The sequence below is a fragment of the Cryptomeria japonica genome, chromosome 8 (genome assembly GCF_030272615.1).
Source record: "Cryptomeria japonica chromosome 8, Sugi_1.0, whole genome shotgun sequence".
NCBI classification, from domain to species: Eukaryota; Viridiplantae; Streptophyta; class Pinopsida; order Cupressales; family Cupressaceae; genus Cryptomeria; species Cryptomeria japonica.
In genome coordinates, this window is record NC_081412.1 from 86,510,081 (window position 1) to 86,529,792 (window position 19,712).

Here is a 19,712-nt window from a genome sequence, read left to right on the forward strand (position 1 = left end):
AAGGTGTTTATAAATATTGCATTTTCTTACATGCATTCACATATTAGAAATTAGGGTGAGTATATTCATTAATTTATTTTATCATATCAAATCCACATGTCACATCTTAAGATCTATGCGTAGTAATAGATTTACATTTACATAAATGATCGTAACAATAAACAAACAATTTTTAAAATATAAGAGCTTTGCTTAACCCATCTAAATATCTAAAATATTATCAAATCAATTTTACCATGTGTTAGAACACTTCCCCTCATCAATATTCAACTTAAAATAACATTTAATTTTAAATAATTCCTTTGTTTATTAACATTTATGGTAACAATTGGCCCCACATCTGTAATTGTTTTCTTTTTAATTGTATCTATTTAATTAGCCTATATTTACGAAGAAGGCATTTTATTCCTTTTCAATTTAATTACCTTCCCATTGGTGGATTTGAGAAATGATATTTGTGGAATATCAAAAATCTAGTAGCTATTTGCAGTCCAATATTCGAAACTGCAAACCGCTTTTGTTCTTAGCAGCTATTTGCAGTACAGTATAAGTGAAATTTCAATAAAATCCTGCAATTTTGTACAGATTAAAATGTGAAGAAATGGAACTAAATTGTTAAAGGCAGTCCAAATGGCATCTTTCACAGAGACACTCACTTCTATTCTTCATTCTAACTATCCATCAATGCAGGTAAGTTAATGGTTCTTCACCCCCAACTGTAGTGCATTTTAATTAAATCGCTGACAAGCTTCATGCGATTTTATATATTTTGCCTGTGCAGTTTGGTAAAGCTGGTGGAACAAATACAACCTTTGTAGGTCAATATTCTTCCTCATTTTTCAGACAATCTGTTAGAGATTTGTATATTAATAACAAATCCAATGTCAAATGGAGAGCACATGTTACGGGCAAATCCTCCGAATCAATGTTGAATAAATCTGTGTCTATTGTAAATGAGACTTACTCAGAATTTAAATCAAAATTTTCAAAAGCATTGGGTTCGTCAAAGAGGACACTACAACAGGCGATTGCTCCTCTGGAGCCTATTTTCACCACGGTACTTTCTGAACGCTTCAGAATTTAGGCTTTTAGACCAAAGTTGATTTTAATATTTAATTTTGTAAATTTCAATGAAAATTGGGCATGATATTGTGGTGAATACAAGATTGGCTATTTTGGGGTATCAAATTCTGTTCTTTGGTTGGCTTCTGTTCCTTTACCTTCTTCTTGGTAAAATATTGGGTGAGGGGTGAGGTTGTGGGTTGCCTATCAAGGCCACATAGCGGGGCTTGGACGCCATTTTTAATTTGGTTTGTAAACTAATAGAGCTTGATTGAATCTTGTACTCATTGCACCACAACCTTATCATGTGTCCACTGGATTTAGGGACGTCCTTATTATCGTTAAGGGTAATACCAGTGCAGGTAATGCTCTTATCGTTGGTTCGTATCACAATCACTCCACCGTCCTCCAAGGTTGGTTTCAATATTATGTCTGTAATTCTTGCCGTAGAAAGTTTCAACAGGGATAGTGCGGTGTGTGTGCGATTTATTGTTCAGTATCCATCTCTATTGTTTGTTTAGAAGATATCATTAGTATTTTTGTTTCGCCAAGAATTAGGAACTTGGAAAACACAGGTATGAGAAGTGAGGACAGCTAGAAACTCTGGTGCAAACTTCTCAAGGAAACAGCTGTAAATAGTGAATTGACAAGAAATATATTGGACGTAACCTTATGGAAACTCCTGGAAATGAGATTGAGCTCCTTTGGAAACTCCTAGAGATTGTATTGGAAACTTGATAAATATTTCGAAAGCTGAGTTCCTGTGGTGGATGTGGAAAATTATAGCAGCTAGTATTCGCCAATTTACATTTTTTTCTTAATTTTTAACCACAAATATTTTCCAATTGAAGTTAACATTTGCTTCATTTTCATTTATTTTTTTTGTTTCATCTAGAAATTCACTCTTCCATGTACCCAAAATATGAAAACCTTAAGGAATCTAGATAACGTATTTTGATTTTAACACAATTTAAATAAAAAAAATTTAAGATTGAAAACATTGGCCAAGATTCTGGGACTCCTTTTCATTTAAATATAACATAAAAGCTACACAATAATCTCTGAATATAAAAGACCTGCAATAGTCAACAATTACACTTTACCTTTTTAACTTTGCTATCTTATCCATTCCTCGTCTTCATCTTCACCCTCCGTTGACTCCTAATATGTATTATTGATTACTGCTAATAGAGATTATTTATATGCTAATCTATTCCCCGTTCTTCTTCATTCAAGAGCTCTGCAGGGAAACTAGAAACAGAGAAATGGTCAGCTTGTTGCTTGGGCTGAATTGGTCTCAAGAGTTGTCGCATGCTATCATTTGATGTTGATATATCCTTTACATCTTTGGTAGATAAGGCTAAATCCACCAGCTCTATCTTTTCTCCTCCTTCAATCCGCACGCTGAATGTTGTCAAGAATTAGAAGAATGAACTACCTCAGAGTATTTAGGCAGCGAAGGACAAGGAATGAGAGAAATAAACTTTGACTTACTTATCTTATTTTAATCTGAAATCATCTACTGCTGTTCTTCCTTCTGATTTGTATCCACATTTACCTCCAAAGGACTCTCTATGCACTTATTTACTGATAAATGGGAGTAACAAGCACCTTGCTACCATGTATCTTTCTTAAGCTTTTTAGGCTTCCCCAAAGCATACACAGATTCAGTATGACCTACTTGAAAACACTTCCTGCAACGAAAAGTTATATATTCATTCTGTAACCTGTTTCTAAATCCGATCGTCCACTTTCAACCAAATCTCATCTGTAACTCTTTTGAGATGTCTAGTTCCACTTGTATCCTGGCCATGGTAGAGTAAACCAAATTGTTTGTGTTTGGGTCTAGAGCCAAAAAAAATTCCTGGCATATTACCAATTTCCTGAAAATAGTAATCAACCCAATATCAAAGAGGGAAAAAAGGTAGACATACCCAGACTGTCATAACCAAAAATCTCTCTGTTTCCCAGAACCATGGAGCCTTTTCTACTATTTATATTCCATCCTCTAATTTTTCACACAGTAATACAAAGAAACCTTCAGCACTAGGGTATATATCTATGGTACCTTTTAATTTTTCCACCCAGTACTTTGATATCCATTCATGTAGATCTGCTAACCATGGCAAGAATGCATGAAATCTGCAGATCAAACCTCAATTTCAAAAGTTTTCTTCTTTAACCAGGACCTCTGACCCAAGAGAAAGAATGGAATGCTCACCAGAATAGGAAGCAATACTTTCTTTTTGCATCATATTTGCCATGGAGGACACTGCTGGGTAGCTTTTATTTGCTTCATCTCCATTCACTTCATTGTTTAGGGCTCCAAAGTGTACAGACACCGTATTCCCATCATTTCTTGCACTGTGCCTTGCTTATTGGGTGTAACAGGGGCCTTCAGAGTGCATGAACCGCGTACTTGCAAGTCCCCTTCCTCTGAAGACAGGTGTCTGTCCTCGTCCACAATAGTTTTTTCTAAAATCTCTTTTTGCTCAGCGCCTGATGAAATCTGCTGTGTCCCTGCAGACATTAGGGATTTAGGGTTTTCAGAGGAATGAGTGCGAAAATCCATTTTGAATTCCTTGCCACTTCAGTGAGGATCTCCATGTTAGGCACTTAGTTGTTGAGAGATTCCAGGACTCTTTACAAGCTTCAGCTCTTTTAATGTTTTTCTAGGGCAGGAAACTTCTGCTAAACTTGTGGAAAATGGCTCAAAACTGCCGGAAATGTTTCCAAGTGGGTTAGAAACCTGTAAACAGGATTCCAGTATACCAGAAACAATTTCAATGATAGAGGGATTGCACCTCTAAAGTTTTTCTATTGAGATTTCATCTATAAATATGCCTTACCAATGTCCACATGTATATTAAATTAAGTCCTTTTAACAAATAATGGCTATAGGTGTTCCCGTCAGGTTCTATGCATTAGAAGCCACAAAACAATTAATGTTGCACAATAGCTTTTCTGTTAATATTGTTTCATTATAATTATAGCTGAGTGACACTCTGCAGATGGGAGTTGAGGCATGATGACTTAATTGCAATCCCATCTGCCTATGCTTATTGCAGAGAGTCTTTCCAGGTTCCAAACTCAGTTATGGGAACTCAACAAGGGTTTGTTGCAGGATTAAACCAATGCCTTACAGCTCAACCAGATGACAGGCACGTCACCTGTCCCTGTGTTACCCAAGGGGCTCATCTTGATCAGGAAGATTCTCTGCATGTTAAGTCCTGTTAAGTTTTTAGCTGTTGCTTCAAATAGAATTGCATGCTCCACTGCTTGTACAGGCTTCAGTTTCTTTAAGTTTAATTTTTGCAAGCATGCTTCTTAGGCTAAGTACTTGATGTTTTAACCACAGTATTGGACAGGTCCCTACACAGTGCTTGGTATTATCTGGTGCTTGAGTTTTCTTCAGATAAATAGACCAAACACTATATAATCCCTTTTACTGTAAATGTTTAGTATTCACAGATGAGCAGTCCAGTAAGAGTGAGCTGTTCTAGTTAATTATAGTTTTATTGTTGTTAAATGATTTTTTTTCTCGTTGAAAAGTATAGTTGGTAGATATTGACTTCGCAGACCCGAAATTTGTTTTGTATAATCTCTTTAGAAACACATTTTTTAGGCAAAATTCAATGAAAAATGTATCCATTGAGTCCATAATTGAGTACAAAAGTGTTTTCTATTAAATTTGATTAATTTGAACACAAATTGAGTGTAAAAGCACAAAATCATGTGGAATTTTTATACAATAGATAGCTGACAACTATTATGAATTTATGATGATTGCCTTCGAAAATCATCATCAAAATTCATAAATTACATATTACAAAATATAATATTTTACATCTTCCTCTTCCTTAATCAAGTGAAAATTACGGGAGAGGTTGAGGTTCTAATCCTTGCAATCTGCTGTGGCTCGTTGCTTGGTATAGAAGGCTGTTCTTGTGGCTTTGGATCAACCTCCATAATGCTAATAGATGGCAAGGACTCCTTTTTTGCCTCATCAATGTCATCCAATCCTATCGCTCACTCTGCTGTAGCCACATCCTCCATTGCTTGCCTCTCAAAATCAATAAACATGCACACGCACACACAATGAGTAGGGTTAGGCAAACTGCATTGCAGTCATAGATTATTAATAATACTATACAAGCATATTCGGGTTTGGAGGAAGAGACATGATGGGTCCACCTGAAGCCATTTCTACACTAAGCCCAAAAGTGGATGTCTACCACAGCCCTCTTGCTTGCTTAGCGGCTTGTACCTGCTTTTCCCATCAATGTCTTGCCCCTTTAAAGACAAGTGCCATCTTGTGGAGTCGGGCAGAGGTCGTAAGTGGGTTCCTCTAGTCATAGGAACCATTATGGTCAACTCTATGATGGACTACTTACTTAGCCCTCTCAAACCCCTTTTGCTTACACCTCAGGCCCTTCCTACAAAATGATTTCAAACAATCAGGCATATCTTTCTATCATATACACATGTTTAATCATCATCTATTGTGCATGGACAGCATTGATATATATATATATATATATATATATATGAATATGACAATCAAACATATCTTATAATCTATATACACTTAAGCATCGTTCATTATATGTATGTATGTATGTATGTATGTATGTGTGTATGTATGTTTGTATGTATGTGTGTATGTATGTGTGTGTCTGTGTGTCTGTGTGTATGTGTGTATGTGTATGTATGTATGTATGTGTGTATGTGTGTGTGTATGTGTGTATGTATGTATGTATGCGTGTATGTGTGTGTGTGTGTATGTATGTGTGTATGTATGTGTGTCTGTGTGTGTGCGCATGTATGTATGTATGTGTGTATGCCTGTGTATGCCTGTGTATGCCTGTGTATGTATGTGTGTATGTATGTATGTGTGTATGTATGTCTGTGTGTATGTATGTATGTATGCGTGTATGCCTGTGTATGTGTGTGTGTGTGTGTGTGTGTGTGTGTGTGTGTTACAATCAAACATATTACAGTTAAGCATCATTCATTATGCATAAGTAATATGTAAATAAGTATACCACAATTGATCTGGAAGATATGTTATTGATACTGCAGAAAATAGTGGTCTGATTCGTATTTAAGTTTTCCGATCTGATCCTTCTTATTGATCCGGTGCTGCTATCTTCCTGTGTAATTCGATCTTCTGAATGGACTAATCTGCTTGAATGATTTCTTAATGCTTTTATGATTGATGACTTTCTTATGCTGATTCCTTACTCCCTCCTTGGAGATCAAACTGTTTTTATATTCTTTCATTGCTTAGAGAGTCATGTCCTTTCTTGTTAATACGGGTATGCCTCTTGCCTTCATGACCCTTGACTCTTCATTTACCGACCGTTTTGAGATTACATTTCTTTAACTAAACTCTCCTCTCCTTTCAGCGTCTAGCAAGAAGTAATATAATGGTATTCTTTTCCAGCTCCGTTCCTTGGAGAAACAACTCCACAATGGGAAGCAGTTCGACCAGCTACAAGTCAATTTCTTTTAGCCTTGACTAAGTTATTGAGAGCGATTCATCCCTTTTTGTCTTATTCCTACAAAAGAGTCCAAAACCACACGTTTCTCTTTCCTTGCATTGGCTCAGCAAAGACCGCAAAGACTGTAAACTCATGTCTTCTGTAGGCTTATGTGCATATGGAAAGTCACATCCCCTAACACAGCAGGGGCCAGCAAGATTTCCCTCACAAACACATTCCTTCTAAAATCTGATATTAGAACCACATCCTCCTTAAACTGGCGACTCTTCCTCTAATCTGTTTTGTCTTGTAGTAACCAGTTTGGGGATCAGTTTAGGGAGATGGAAAAATGGCGAAGTCTTACTAGTAAGGCCATTTTCTGATTACTGATGCCCAATGATGTGTTTGTATAAGATGCAACGAAGATACATCATGATGGGGACATGACATGGATGCACCTACAAGGTTGGCACAAAATGCAAAAGGCTAATCTTTGAAGATTTGGGGTAGTTGCATGCCAATCTACCCCAATCTATCCACCAATAATCTACAAAATAAACTATTAAAGAGTAGGAAGCAAATCATATTTTATCAAACTATCAAATAGTAAATTTGAAATTTGTAACTTGTAAGATGCATGTGATGTAAAGACTCAAATATTTGTTACTCGGTGATTGAGCGTTTCTTCCTCAGATAGCTAGTTCCAAAGAAAGGTTCTTCTTTGGATAGCTAGTTCCAAAGAAAAAACTTACTCTAGTCCTAGAATGCATGTCGTGAGTTCCTCCAAATAGAAAAAGTTGGGGTTGAGGAAGTACATTGCTGAATGGATGGGTTGGTGGAGTTGATTGTTCCACCTCTGATCGATGATCTGCCAAATGAGATCAAATTTAAGGTTGTCCCTCTTGTAATAATTTCAAATTGACTCTTTGGCCCTATCCATGGCCTCATAAATGTACCCTATTGGGTTTTGATCCCCATCTACCAAATAGAGAACTCCTCCAATTTGCAAATACAAAAAGATTAAAGTTACAAATTTATAATGAAAGACTAAATTTAAAAAATAAAATATTCAATTCGAATTTAGAATTGAAGTTTTGAGGATACCTTGACAATATTTGTAGCTCTTTGTGCAAAAAGATTATCAAAGACCATCCTTGCAACCCTCTCTCCTTCAAGCTTCTTTGGATATGATGAGTCGAGTCATGCTTGACTCACAAACTATTGTTTCAAGGAAGTCAATAAACCAATAATGCTTTGCAATGTTACAAAAATCATTGTGAACCTTGAGACACCCAATCGCGCCAACTCTTTCCCTTTTGTGTGATCTCTCATTCTTGAACCCAAGGGTGATTTTAAATTAATTTTGTTATGCTTCTTGCATCATTTACAATTGGTCTCATCCAATCAAGTTTCCCTGTCCTCTGAAAGAAGGTGAACGCAATGTGTTGTGCAAGGGGTTCAAAAGAGTGACTAATGCCTCTCTTTGAGCAATCTCCCAGTTGCTACATATGTTGTTGCATTGTCAGTTATGATTTGAAATATTCTCTATGCCCACCTCGAAGACAACTTCCTCCAACGTTAGACTCAATTTTTTTGCATTTTTTACTTTGTTGAAGGGACCAACTAACTTCAAAAAATTACCTCATTATTTGACCGTAAGTTTGACAATGGTGTGGTTCATTCCGTCTGTCCACCCATTTGAAAGAATAGTGCAGTCATACTTTTGCCATTGTTTTTTCTGTTCTTCCACTATTAACTTTGCCTCTTTAGTTGCATTTGTGAGCAACCTCTCATTTTTTAGTCTTTCGAAAAAGGTGCCTTGTAGCCTTTTCTTGCTACTATTAATGCAATTATCATATTCTTCCTATAAGGACTGCTTGCCATATTGAAGAGAAAGTTGTTTAAGTACCAAAAATTGGCACATGCCTTATGTGCTTCTTGATGCACCTCCTTGTTCCATTTTGTACCTTCCAATGATGGTTGTGCTCCAATTATGTTTCTAGGTACAAAAAAGCTATGTGGTGTGTGTGTAGACGTTCTACTTGAAATAGATTGAGTTGATGCCAATGTGTTTTTTATGCATGGACCACAAAGGGAGCCCACTTTGCCTTCAAATGCTGTATCATCATCTGTTTTTGCTTGCATTTGAGGATCATGACCACTAGCAATGGATGCCGTTGTGGCTGCCCTTGTCATCTTGCTTTCTAATTTTTCCTTTTCTTCCAATGCAAAGTGTGCATTCATCTCTCATTTTATCGCTTTTGTGGTGTTGGTACAGGGCTTGGCATTATGACAAGTAATGTTTGCAAGATGGTATTTGAGGCAATTTATGCCTCCATGATATAGGTTCTGGCGTCCGAGCAAACAACTATCCCAAGGGTCGGTCCTTGTACAACATATGTCCAAGCAAGGTCTCTAACTCAAGGGGGACGAGTGCTTGTAACTGGCATTGATTGGGCTGAGCCTGATTTAAAATCTTCTTTATTTGCGATTGTATTTAACCTACAAGTACAAAGTATAACATATTAATTTTTAAATACAAACAAATAGCCTAAATTCAACATAAATTATTATAAATTAGCTTAAATTTAGCCTAAAATTAGTATAGTCAACATAAATTAGTTTAAATCAGCATAAATTCAATATAACCTAAATATTTTTTTCCCCAAAACATGTTAAAATTAGAAAAATAAACTGTGTATACAAATAAATAGTGAATTAAGTAAAAGAATTGTATGAACAAACAAAAAATGGTGATGAATCCAAAATTTTGGAAGTGAATTTCAAAATACTACTAAGTTTTATGAATTTATGAGTTGTTTTTAACCTACATGCTACATTTTGGCAGCCAAAATGAGATTAAAGGTTTTCAAAACAGAAAAAAGAAAAAATAATTAACCTGCCCTTGAAGTTCATCAAATCTGTCCTTCAAATTTACCCAAGTATTCTTCCAATCAGCTCAAAAGGATGCAAGAGGGCTGTGTGCAAAGTGTGAGGGGTGTGGTTGGATTTATAGGGCAAAAAACTATGTTTTATCAATGTTTCTGGCATGGTCCGTATTTTTGGTGTGTTTGCCGAGCTTTTCCCTTGGACTCGCTTAGTTTTTGACGAGTACTCGCCAAAAACTCAGCGATCGCAAGTTTCCTTGTTAGTAACTCACCAAAAACTCGATGAGTCAGATTCTCGAGTTTTCTTGTGAGTAACTTGGCAGCATAAAAAATTGGCAAGTACTTGCCAACTTGGTGAGTCTGCTAACTATGTGGATTGGTGGCTTTAGTAGAGCAAGATAGGTGGCTAAAAGGTTGCACTAAAAATCTCTTCACAATACAAATCCCAAAATTAGATTTTTATTTTTTGAGAATAGTAGTATCTTAAACATTCATGCTTTTAGCATAAGAAAACTTTGTACTATAATCAAAACTTTCTGAATGATTAGTAACACCTTGGCTTCAAACAAGATAAGGAATTAGTTAAGAACAAACATCAGGTTTCATTTTGAAAACTAAGCCCGTGTAGCCAAGCTTGACAACTGCAATAGTGCATACAACTTGCATATCAAAAGAGTACTCTAGGCTCTATATTGTCTCTGCTTTTCTTTTGTGAGAAAATTTTCAGCTAATATATGTTGAAATTAGCAATTTTTAAGCTTTTGTTCTCCTATACGAGCTGTTTGTATCTTCTGTATACTGTTCTTGAAATTTTCTTTCCTAAGTAAAATTATGGCTTTTATTATCAGTACCTCATCTTGCCAAAGGAGGTAGGTATTAGTAAGATTCAAACTTTGAAGTTCATCTTTACCCCAGCAAAACTTTAGCTGATACACACATACAGATACAGACACACACATACACAGTGACACATAAATGCACACAACACAAATGTTCTCAGACACATGTACACACAGGAACACATCATATTGATTTTATGGAGCTGTGTTTCAGGGATATTTTGCCCTCTCTTCCTTCCAGTTTCTTTGTGTTTCCATTTTTGAAATGTTTTATGAGGGGAAATAAGGTCAGGTTTCTTGCAACATAGGATTAAACTTTGTGGAGGGTTGCTAGAAAATTCAATATGCTAATAAAGAGAATTATTTTATTGATGAAATATGAATCGGATGGGAGCGATGAACTAGAGAACAATCTCTAGGGATGAGTCTATGATTGCAGGTTATATATTTATGAGGTTTATGCACAATAATATTGTTGCTTGGATTTCCAAAACTTGAAGCAACTAGGGAATTTAATGTACCATATCAAAGAGTTTCATCAAGCTCGCCTACCCGTTGAAAAGATCTCTCAAACTTTTAAAGGATATCTGCTATGTAGGTTGATGTATTGAAAGAGTAAAGAGTACATCAATGGGCATGTCAAAGCTGCAAAACTTGCACTGTTAAGGGGCGAGACAACAAACACAAGTGTATTTGATTGTCACAAGTCATTGTTTATTGAGATCTTCCTTCGATCTTGTCCAATAGGTAGGCTAAATCCATAGCGTATTTTAGATTATGATTCCTCTCTTATTCCTTCTATTGGAGAGCCAAAAAATAGAGCCATAAATCCTTCTGCCATTTCTTAATTGCATTTAAATTTTAAAAGGTATTTATTTCAATTTTAAGGAAAAATGATTTAAAGGCCACCCATACAGTCTTGCTCACATGATTGAATTATTAAATAAAGAACCAAAATTAGCTGAAAATGATCAAAAGGGATTAATTGGAGTTGAAGCGGAAACTGCAGATCATGAAGAATATCAATGCGTACAGCAAGAGATTCCATAAATTTACCATATATTACCATGCATGGAATAACTTTTTAATGGAATAACAGTGACGACACTTATTGAGCACAATAATACTCATGGCTTAATGGACTCTAAGTCGCTGCGATTTGTGCTGATGAAACTTGAATTTATTACAAATCCTGCAAGTACCAATAGGCAATCGTAGTATGATGGATTGAATAGGATGGTTAATGAGCTGAAATTACTCCTGTATGGCTAAGAACTAAGTTCTGATTTCTTTGTAGTGAGCTTACCTTGATGTGGGCTGATGTGGTTGTGAGGGCACAATGGTTGAAGACCTTGAGCGAATTCTTCATGAATCTTGAAGAGATGCAAATGAAGTTTAAAAGGCCAAGCAAACAATTACAGTTAGAATTCTGCCACCTTGTGCAAGCTGATTTCTGTACAAAAAATAGTCAAGTAAGTTGGAAGAAATGAGTTATGATCAGTATTTCACTCTAATACCATGAATGGTTTAGAGTCTTTAGACATTAAAATTGAGACAAGACATAATGGACCTATATATTGTACATTTAACTACCGTGATTAATACAGAAAAGGTGTTTATACCTCTCTAACATCTATATAAGGATGCCCAATATATTGATTGTAACATCATCTTGTACTTATCTGATTTCTTAATACAATTACAATACTAATATATTTTGATACAAACCTTTCTTTATTTCGTAGCAGAAGAATCATAGTCATGGCCTATGCATGGGTTGGAATTGCTTTGGGAACAAAGCATTTAGGGAGGGGGCACAGTCATAATACTTGGTTTTCTTTAAGGGCTTTTAGGATATTTGAATTTCATAGAAATCCTCCAATGTTAGCCAAGACAGAGAATATTTGCAGAAAACTTTCAACAAATGATGCAAAATGGATATGTAATGAAAAGAAGTACTATTAATATGCCACTTAAAGGGTGAGGTTTTTGCACATTTACTATTGTTTTTTTTCTTCTAATAAATTGTTTGGTCTGGTATGTGACGTTTCTGTGAATTTATAAGATGATTTCTATCATTATTAAGTATAAAAAAAGCTACTTGATATGACTTGCTACACACCTTTTCATTTGCTCAACACAGTTTTTAATTCACACTTTTGCCTTTTTCTTTGCTGTCTTACAAAAACAGCCGAACGGAGACATTCCTGTAAGTTTTGCAGTAGGATTGGGTATGATGGTTGTATTTATAGTCATTGCAATAAAGGGATACATGGCTAGGCAATCTGGAGACAATGGACGGGGTTCTGTGTCAGATCTTATAAAGAGAGGTCAACTAAGATCAGATAGAAGAGCAATGTATGTATTTCAGTTGCAAGAATTTCAAAACTTCTTGATAATTTATTTTTAAATTTAAAAAATAATGTTTCTGTTACCTAATATTTTTCTGGGATTTTATGTCATAACATGAGCTTTTCTTTGGGAGAAAATAATTGTTAGTGGATGTTCGAGATACAAAAAAACGTTCAGAATAGAGTTCATGAAAAGGGTCTTTTTACTGAACAAATTAATGACAGATGTAATCAGTTAATGGCTTTAGATTATAATAACGACAATTTTCAATACAGGCAATATGAGGTACTCTTGATGTAACATTGTTTCTATGTTTCTATGATGAAAATGATATCTAATGGTACATTTAGAGTAGGCACAGGTAGAGCTAATATCTTGTAAGAGGGAAGATTCACAAATGCCTTTCAATGGAAGGAAAAGATTCGTGCACTTGCACACACTCAATATTGCAAAAATTATTAGTACATAATATTTTAATAATCTATTAATTAATAGTATACAATTACAATGAGGTTCATCACCTTATATAGGGATTGGAGAATGAAACCATCCAAGCGGATAAACTTTAGATGACTCACTTAAAGCTATAAAGAGAACTTAAATAGAAATAAAATTTGCCGCTAAGGTGTATTTATTACAGCCGTAAGCCTTATATTTTTATAATTTAATATTATTCTAAGGCTTACTTTACTAAAAACAAAACATCACAAACTAAAAACACCTTGAACCATGAATATTCTATTCTTTAGAAGCTTTTCTTTGAAGACAGACCATACACCAGGTAGAATTCCATCAAGTTGCCTTGAACCTTCATAAAGGTGTAGCTCCTGAGTAGAATTCCCGATTTTTTGGATTGCCACCTTCTCAAACTTCCAAATCATAGTTCTCCCGAACCATTGGACAACAACCTCTGTTGAGTTACTTCTCTGAGCTACATCAAGTTGTCTCATAACCTTCATAAGAGTATGATTCCCAAGATCACATACTCCCAAGCTAACCGGGCAACAATCCATTTTGACATGCTAATCTCTCTAGGTTCTTATGGAAATGCATTTGCAAGATCTTCAACATGGCGACAAAGTGTGTTGCCATTAGCTTCAAGAAGTACCCTTGCACATGTTACTTAAAGATACCCATAGACAAAGTGCCCGTCCAACATTTTGAGTTTGCTCTTGTTTATGCTGCATTTTGAACCCATTTGTATACCCTAACTAAGTCAATCACTAACCTAGATCTACAAAATAATTCAACACAACATCAATAAAGAATCTATAAAACATGCAATTGCTAAGGAAATCAAACAAAGTATACCTTTCACATGTTCAATAGGCTTGTCTCCATTGTTCTCCTATCCTCCATGATCTTGCATTATGATGTTTGCTCTCAGATTCGTATGCACTTGCACAAGAGCTCAAGGAAGAATGGCTGTGGTTGTGATGATTTTGACAGAATATAGGTATGCTCAAGATATGTGTTATGGAAAATGAGAGGAAGCCTCTTTTATAGAGATCATCCTAAGAATGGAGGGTTTAGATTAAGAGGTTAAAAGGTAAATGGCTAGGATCACATAGATGGAAGAGAATCAATAAGATTAGAGGGTAGGTAAAGAAGAAAGAAAGAGATTAAGAGGTTGGTTGACTATGAAGAAAACACAAAGTGAATGAAGAGGCAATTGACATTTGTCACATGCCTACGGTTTTAGATTATGATCCATTTGAACCAGTTGGAGGCCTAGGATTAAAGAGGAAAAAGTTAGTGAATTAATAAAATAAATAAAAGTATTTATTTAATTAATAGAGGAAAAGGGCTAGATAAATTAAATAAATAAAATATTTATTTAATTTAGGAACGAGGTGGAAGAATTAAATAAATAATAATATTTATTTAAACTAGAAAGAAGAGGCTTAGTGAATTAATTAAAGAAAAAAATATTTATATAATTAATATATGAAAAAGCTAATAAATTTAATTAATAGAAGACATTTAGATAAAAATAATTAAATAAATATTTATTATTTATTTAATTAACGGGCAATTTTAGTTGTCTACATTTTGCCCCTCTTTGAGACAATGCAGTTTATTGTGTTGTTTCAAAGAAGATTAAACATAATGGTTAGGAAAGGGAAAAGGACTAGAAGCATGATGCACTAGTCATGGGAAAGATGATGAAGGATGAAAAGTTAGTAGGATGATGCCCCCTTGAGAGGACATGTGGGTTAGGAGAACACATGTGTGTTCTCGATAGAAAAGATGGAGAATAAGGCTTGAAGGGAATGGATAAGAAGACGATAAAGCGATGGCCATAGAAGTGGTTTTGTATAGGAATGGATGGATAGATAGAAAGGATGATGGTGATCAAGTCTTGTGCTTAATATAGTGCTATATCATTGTTGAACTAATTGTGGCAAGTGAATTCAAGCATCTAGATATGATAAAACCTAGATAACTCACATACTATTTTCAAGGAGTTATAAGAAAAACTACAAACAACAATCAAATGATAAAAATAATCATCCATCCTCGCTTCTCTAATCACTTGTGGATATCCTTGAGTAGCATAGGATCCTGATATAAGATAAGTCAGATAAAAGATAAGACTTACTAGACAAAACAAGTCAATAGCCATTAAGCTTGGCTTTTTGCATAATGTTTTGATTGTGTTTGTTCAAAGTGTCAATGTCATAGCAAGAAACAATTTATTATAGATTTTGGATTTTGAAAATAATATTTTTTTTGGATTTTGAAAGTCTTTTTTTTATAATTTTGGATTTTAAAAGTTTTTTTTGAATTTTCTGGATTTCGAAAGTTTTTTTATTTTTAAAAGTTTATAAAAGTTGTCTTGATCATTGATTGAAGTATAAGACATATATCAGGAATTATTCTCAAGCAAGATATATTTATTTGCCCTTAGTGTCTAGCAAGGCATAAGGTATTATGAGCGAATAAATGAACTGCTAGAATGGAAATGGATAAGTGAAGGATGGAGGTAACTTATTATGGAATAGAGTTGATTTGATTTTCAAGGACTATCTTGCAATGGGATAACATGTTCATCCAAACTAAGGGATTGGATATGACAATGTAAGGTGATGGCATGGGGTCCACAGGAATGGATATGTGAAGATGTTTTTATGCAAACATGTTTTTCATATTATGTCCTTAGTTTTGATCAAGATTAAGGGATGGATTTGGATAGGATAGAGATAGGATAAGCAAGATCAAAGGTGATAGTGGATGATAGAGGTAAGAAATGGATAAGATAATGGAAATGGATTGAAGGGTGTGGATAAGGTGAAGCAAATAGGATGCATGATGCTTATGGAGATCTCAAACCTTGTTAAGATCAAAGGTGGAAAAGGGAATATGGATGTCGATAGGGTGAATGAGGGATAATGGAGGATGAGGTGGATAGGAAACATGGATGAAATTTGCCCCCAAGTGCAGAATCAAGAGGGAAATGGATGACACATGATGTTTGTTTGCCAGGTTTTCATCATGGTACTTGCCCAAGGTGCCACAAGAAGTGGTTTTCACCATTGGACAGATTATTTTTGTTTTACTTTTTTTTTTTTTCATTTTTTTCATATTTAAGGGTTCTTTGAAGGGCTAAGTTTAAAATTTGTGAAGGTGCATATAGTTGATAGGATCATCAAGAGGTTCACCTTTGGGAGTAGATAACTTATATGCTTCAGAGCCATTAATGTTTGTTCGTGTGTCCACGGTAGATCTTTCTTGAAAGCCATGAGGGAGAGGCGAAGTCGAAGATTCCTAGGAATGAAGTCACTCGATTGGTTAAAGCATTCAATTTTGCCCTTAATCCTCTCCTGGATTTCCGGTAGTTGGAGGCACCAATTGGTTGGTAGTTCCATCAATTTGAGCCATTTAAGTTTGAATTTTCCCTTCTTCTCTCGGTCTTGTTGATTCTTGGGATTTTCCTTGAGAACCAATCACCTCTCTCAAATGTGTGAAGCTTAACCTTGTGATTGTAGGTACAACACATGCGTTGCTAACATGCTCTAAGGTGATTGAAAGAATTTTGTCGACACTCATCTAATAACTCAAGATCTTGAAGTTGAGAGATTCGATATTCTTCATCGCTGATAAGTTCGCACAAGGAGACCACAAGGATGGTAACTCAACCTCAATGGATAAGATGGCTTTAGCGCTATAGACAAGTGAATATGGTGTGGTGCTAGTGGGAGTGCGAACACTTGTACAGTAGGCCCACAAGGCGGGATTAAATAGTATAGACCAATCACGACCAACATCATTGGCTGTCTTCTTAAGGGATTTCAAAATTTTGAACCTATTTGTAAAACCTAACTAAGCTAACCACTAACTTAGATGTACAAACTAATTCAACACAACATCAATGAAAAATCTATCAAACATGCAAATGCTAATGAAATCAAACAAAGTATACCTTTCACATGTTCAATAGGCTTCTATCCATTGTTTTCCTATCGTCCATGATCTTGCATTATGATGTTCGCTCTTAGATTTGTATGCACTTGCACAAGAGCTCGAGGAAAATGGATGTGGTTGTGATGATGTATGCTAGAATATAGGTATGCGCAAGATGTGTTATGGAAAATGAGAGGAGGAAGCCTCTTTTATAAAGATCATTCTAAGAATGGAGGGTTTAGATTAAGAGGTTAAAAGGTAAATGGCTAGGATCACATAGATGGAAGAGAATCAATAAGATTAAAGGGTAGGTAAAGATGAAGGGAAGAGAGTAAGATGTGGGTTGACTTTGAAGAAAACACAAAGTGAATGAAGAGACAATTGACACTTGTCACATGCTTACAGTTTTAGATTATGATCCATATGAACAAGTTGGAGGGTTAGGATTAAAGAGGAAAAAGGTAAGTGAATTAATTAAATAAATAAAAGTATTTATTTAATTAATAGAGGAAAAGCGGTAGATAAATTAAATAAAAAAATGGAAGGATTATATAAATAATAAATATATGTTTAAACTAGAAAAAAGAGGCTTAGTGAATTAATTAAATAAATAAAAATATTTATTTAATTAATAGTGGAAAAAGCTAATAAATTATTTAAATAAATAAATGTATTTATTTAATTAATAGAATACATTAGGATAAAAATAATTAAATAATAAATATTTATTTAATTAAAGGACAATCTTAGGTGTCTATGTTTTGCCCCTCTTTGAGACAATGCAATTGCATTGTTTCAAAGAATATTAAAATATAGTGGGTAGGAAAGGGAAAAAGACTACAAGCATGATGCCCTAGTCATAGGAAAGATGATGAAGGATGACAAGCTAGTAGGATGATGCACCCTCGAAAGGACATTTGGGTTAGGAGAATACATGTGTGGTCTCAAAAGAAAAGATGGAGGATAAGGGTAGAAGGGAATGGATAAGAAGATGGTAGCTCGACCTTAATGGGTAAGATGGCTTCTATGTCGTAGACAAGTGAATATGGTGTGGCACCAATGGGAATGTGAACACTTGTACATTAGGCCCACAAGGTGGGATTAAGTTGTATATGCCAATCACGACCAATGTCATTGACTGTCTTCTTCAAGATTTTTCAAATTTTGAATCTATTTGTAAACCCTAACTAAGCCAACCCCTAACCTAGACACAACACAACATCAATGAAGAATCGAGCAAACATGCAAATGCTAATAAAATCAAACAAAGTATTACCTTTTACATGTTCAATAGGCTTGTTGTGATGTCCCCCATCTTTAACCTAGAGAGTTAGCAAACAATAAATACTTTTGTGTTCAAGGGAGTGGTAAACCTTGAGCACCTATAGCTAGATAGATGATAGTAGAAGTAAATGTACATAGGCAGTGAGAGTAATAAAGCATCCGGAAAATCATGAAGTCTTATGAATAAGATGATTTTCCTTGAGCAACAATTAATGATTCTATAAAAGATGATCATTAGCACAACAGATAGATGATACAAACAAATCAGTCATATGCACCCGACAAATAAGAACATGGTGATCAGCCTATTACTTGAAGTTGATCAACATCGATCATACTAGAAGTCACAAATAATCGATAATGATTAGTGTAAAATCGATCATCAAGCATTGAACAGATAATAAGCATGAATTACAACATAATGGTCCGATTGCTTTGATCAGATTGAAGAAGCCAGATATATTTTGGTTAGAGACTAATATATATTGATTTGTCTTTGAAAATATCAAGTATGATATGATATGCAGTTTGGTGATTAGTAAACTGATTGACTAAGGCGAGAAATTGATGACATCGATATTTATCAAGGAAGACAGTGACTTGTATTAATTCTAATGTTAGCAATATCAATCTAAGGGAGACGATGACTAATCAGATGATTAGTCATGAACACTGATAATGTTAGCAAATTGATAAGCAAGGAATTTGTTAACAATCATAGCATGATAAGTGGCAATGATTACACAAGCAATACAATTGATAGTTTGTTACACGATTAATGTTGAGCATCGCTGATGACAGCGATTATGCTAATTGGAATCAATTGTGTACAAGACTGATTTGATATGAAGAAGGACGATGGGTAGGAAATGCATCTTATCAAACATTAAGAGATGCAACCCCTTCGATTTGCAAGATATAAGAAGGCAATCAATCTCATTCTAGCAATCATTGATTTAGTTTTATTCTCTTATTTCTTATCCTTTGGATCACTAAGTTGAGCAGATTGACCAAGTGTCAACAAAGGTTGCATAGAGAACAAGATCGAAATCAGGAAGAGCACCATTAATCATTGTTGCAAGCACATAACTTCAGATCAGGGACAGCAACATATCACCATAAGCGATATTGGAAAATACATCTGCACATTCATATCGATACATTAGACATCGCATCAGATTCCTAATTGCATAATTATATTGACATATCAGACATACCAGTGGATTCATAATTGCACAGTTATACCGATACATTAGACACAACATTATATAGCTTTGTTGCTATCTGTTAACCCAAAAGCTTGCACCCTTGTTGAGCTATCAACTCAGCAACCTCGTGAAACATGGAAACAACCCCGAAGTGTGGGACCTTGCGCAAGGGGGTTGAGTCTCCGGAGAAGG

At 35.1% G+C, this 19,712-nt stretch overlaps 1 protein-coding gene across 2 annotated transcripts in view; it reads left to right on the forward strand.

The window, feature by feature from the left end:
• The first annotated feature begins 416 nt into the window (after positions 1–416).
• The window catches only part of LOC131038451 (protein MULTIPLE CHLOROPLAST DIVISION SITE 1), a 58,436-nt gene continuing 39,140 nt past the window's right edge, over positions 417–19,712 (forward strand). Inside the window, exons 1-3 of one of the 2 annotated variants that reach the window (XM_057970890.1) lie at positions 417–690; positions 782–1,057; positions 12,464–12,630. In XM_057970890.1, the coding sequence (XP_057826873.1) occupies positions 631–690; positions 782–1,057; positions 12,464–12,630 (503 nt within the window). In that variant the 5' untranslated portion in view covers positions 417–630. The remainder of the gene's footprint in view (positions 691–781; positions 1,058–12,463; positions 12,631–19,712) is intronic. The other variant, XM_057970891.2, reaches the window with a different exon arrangement.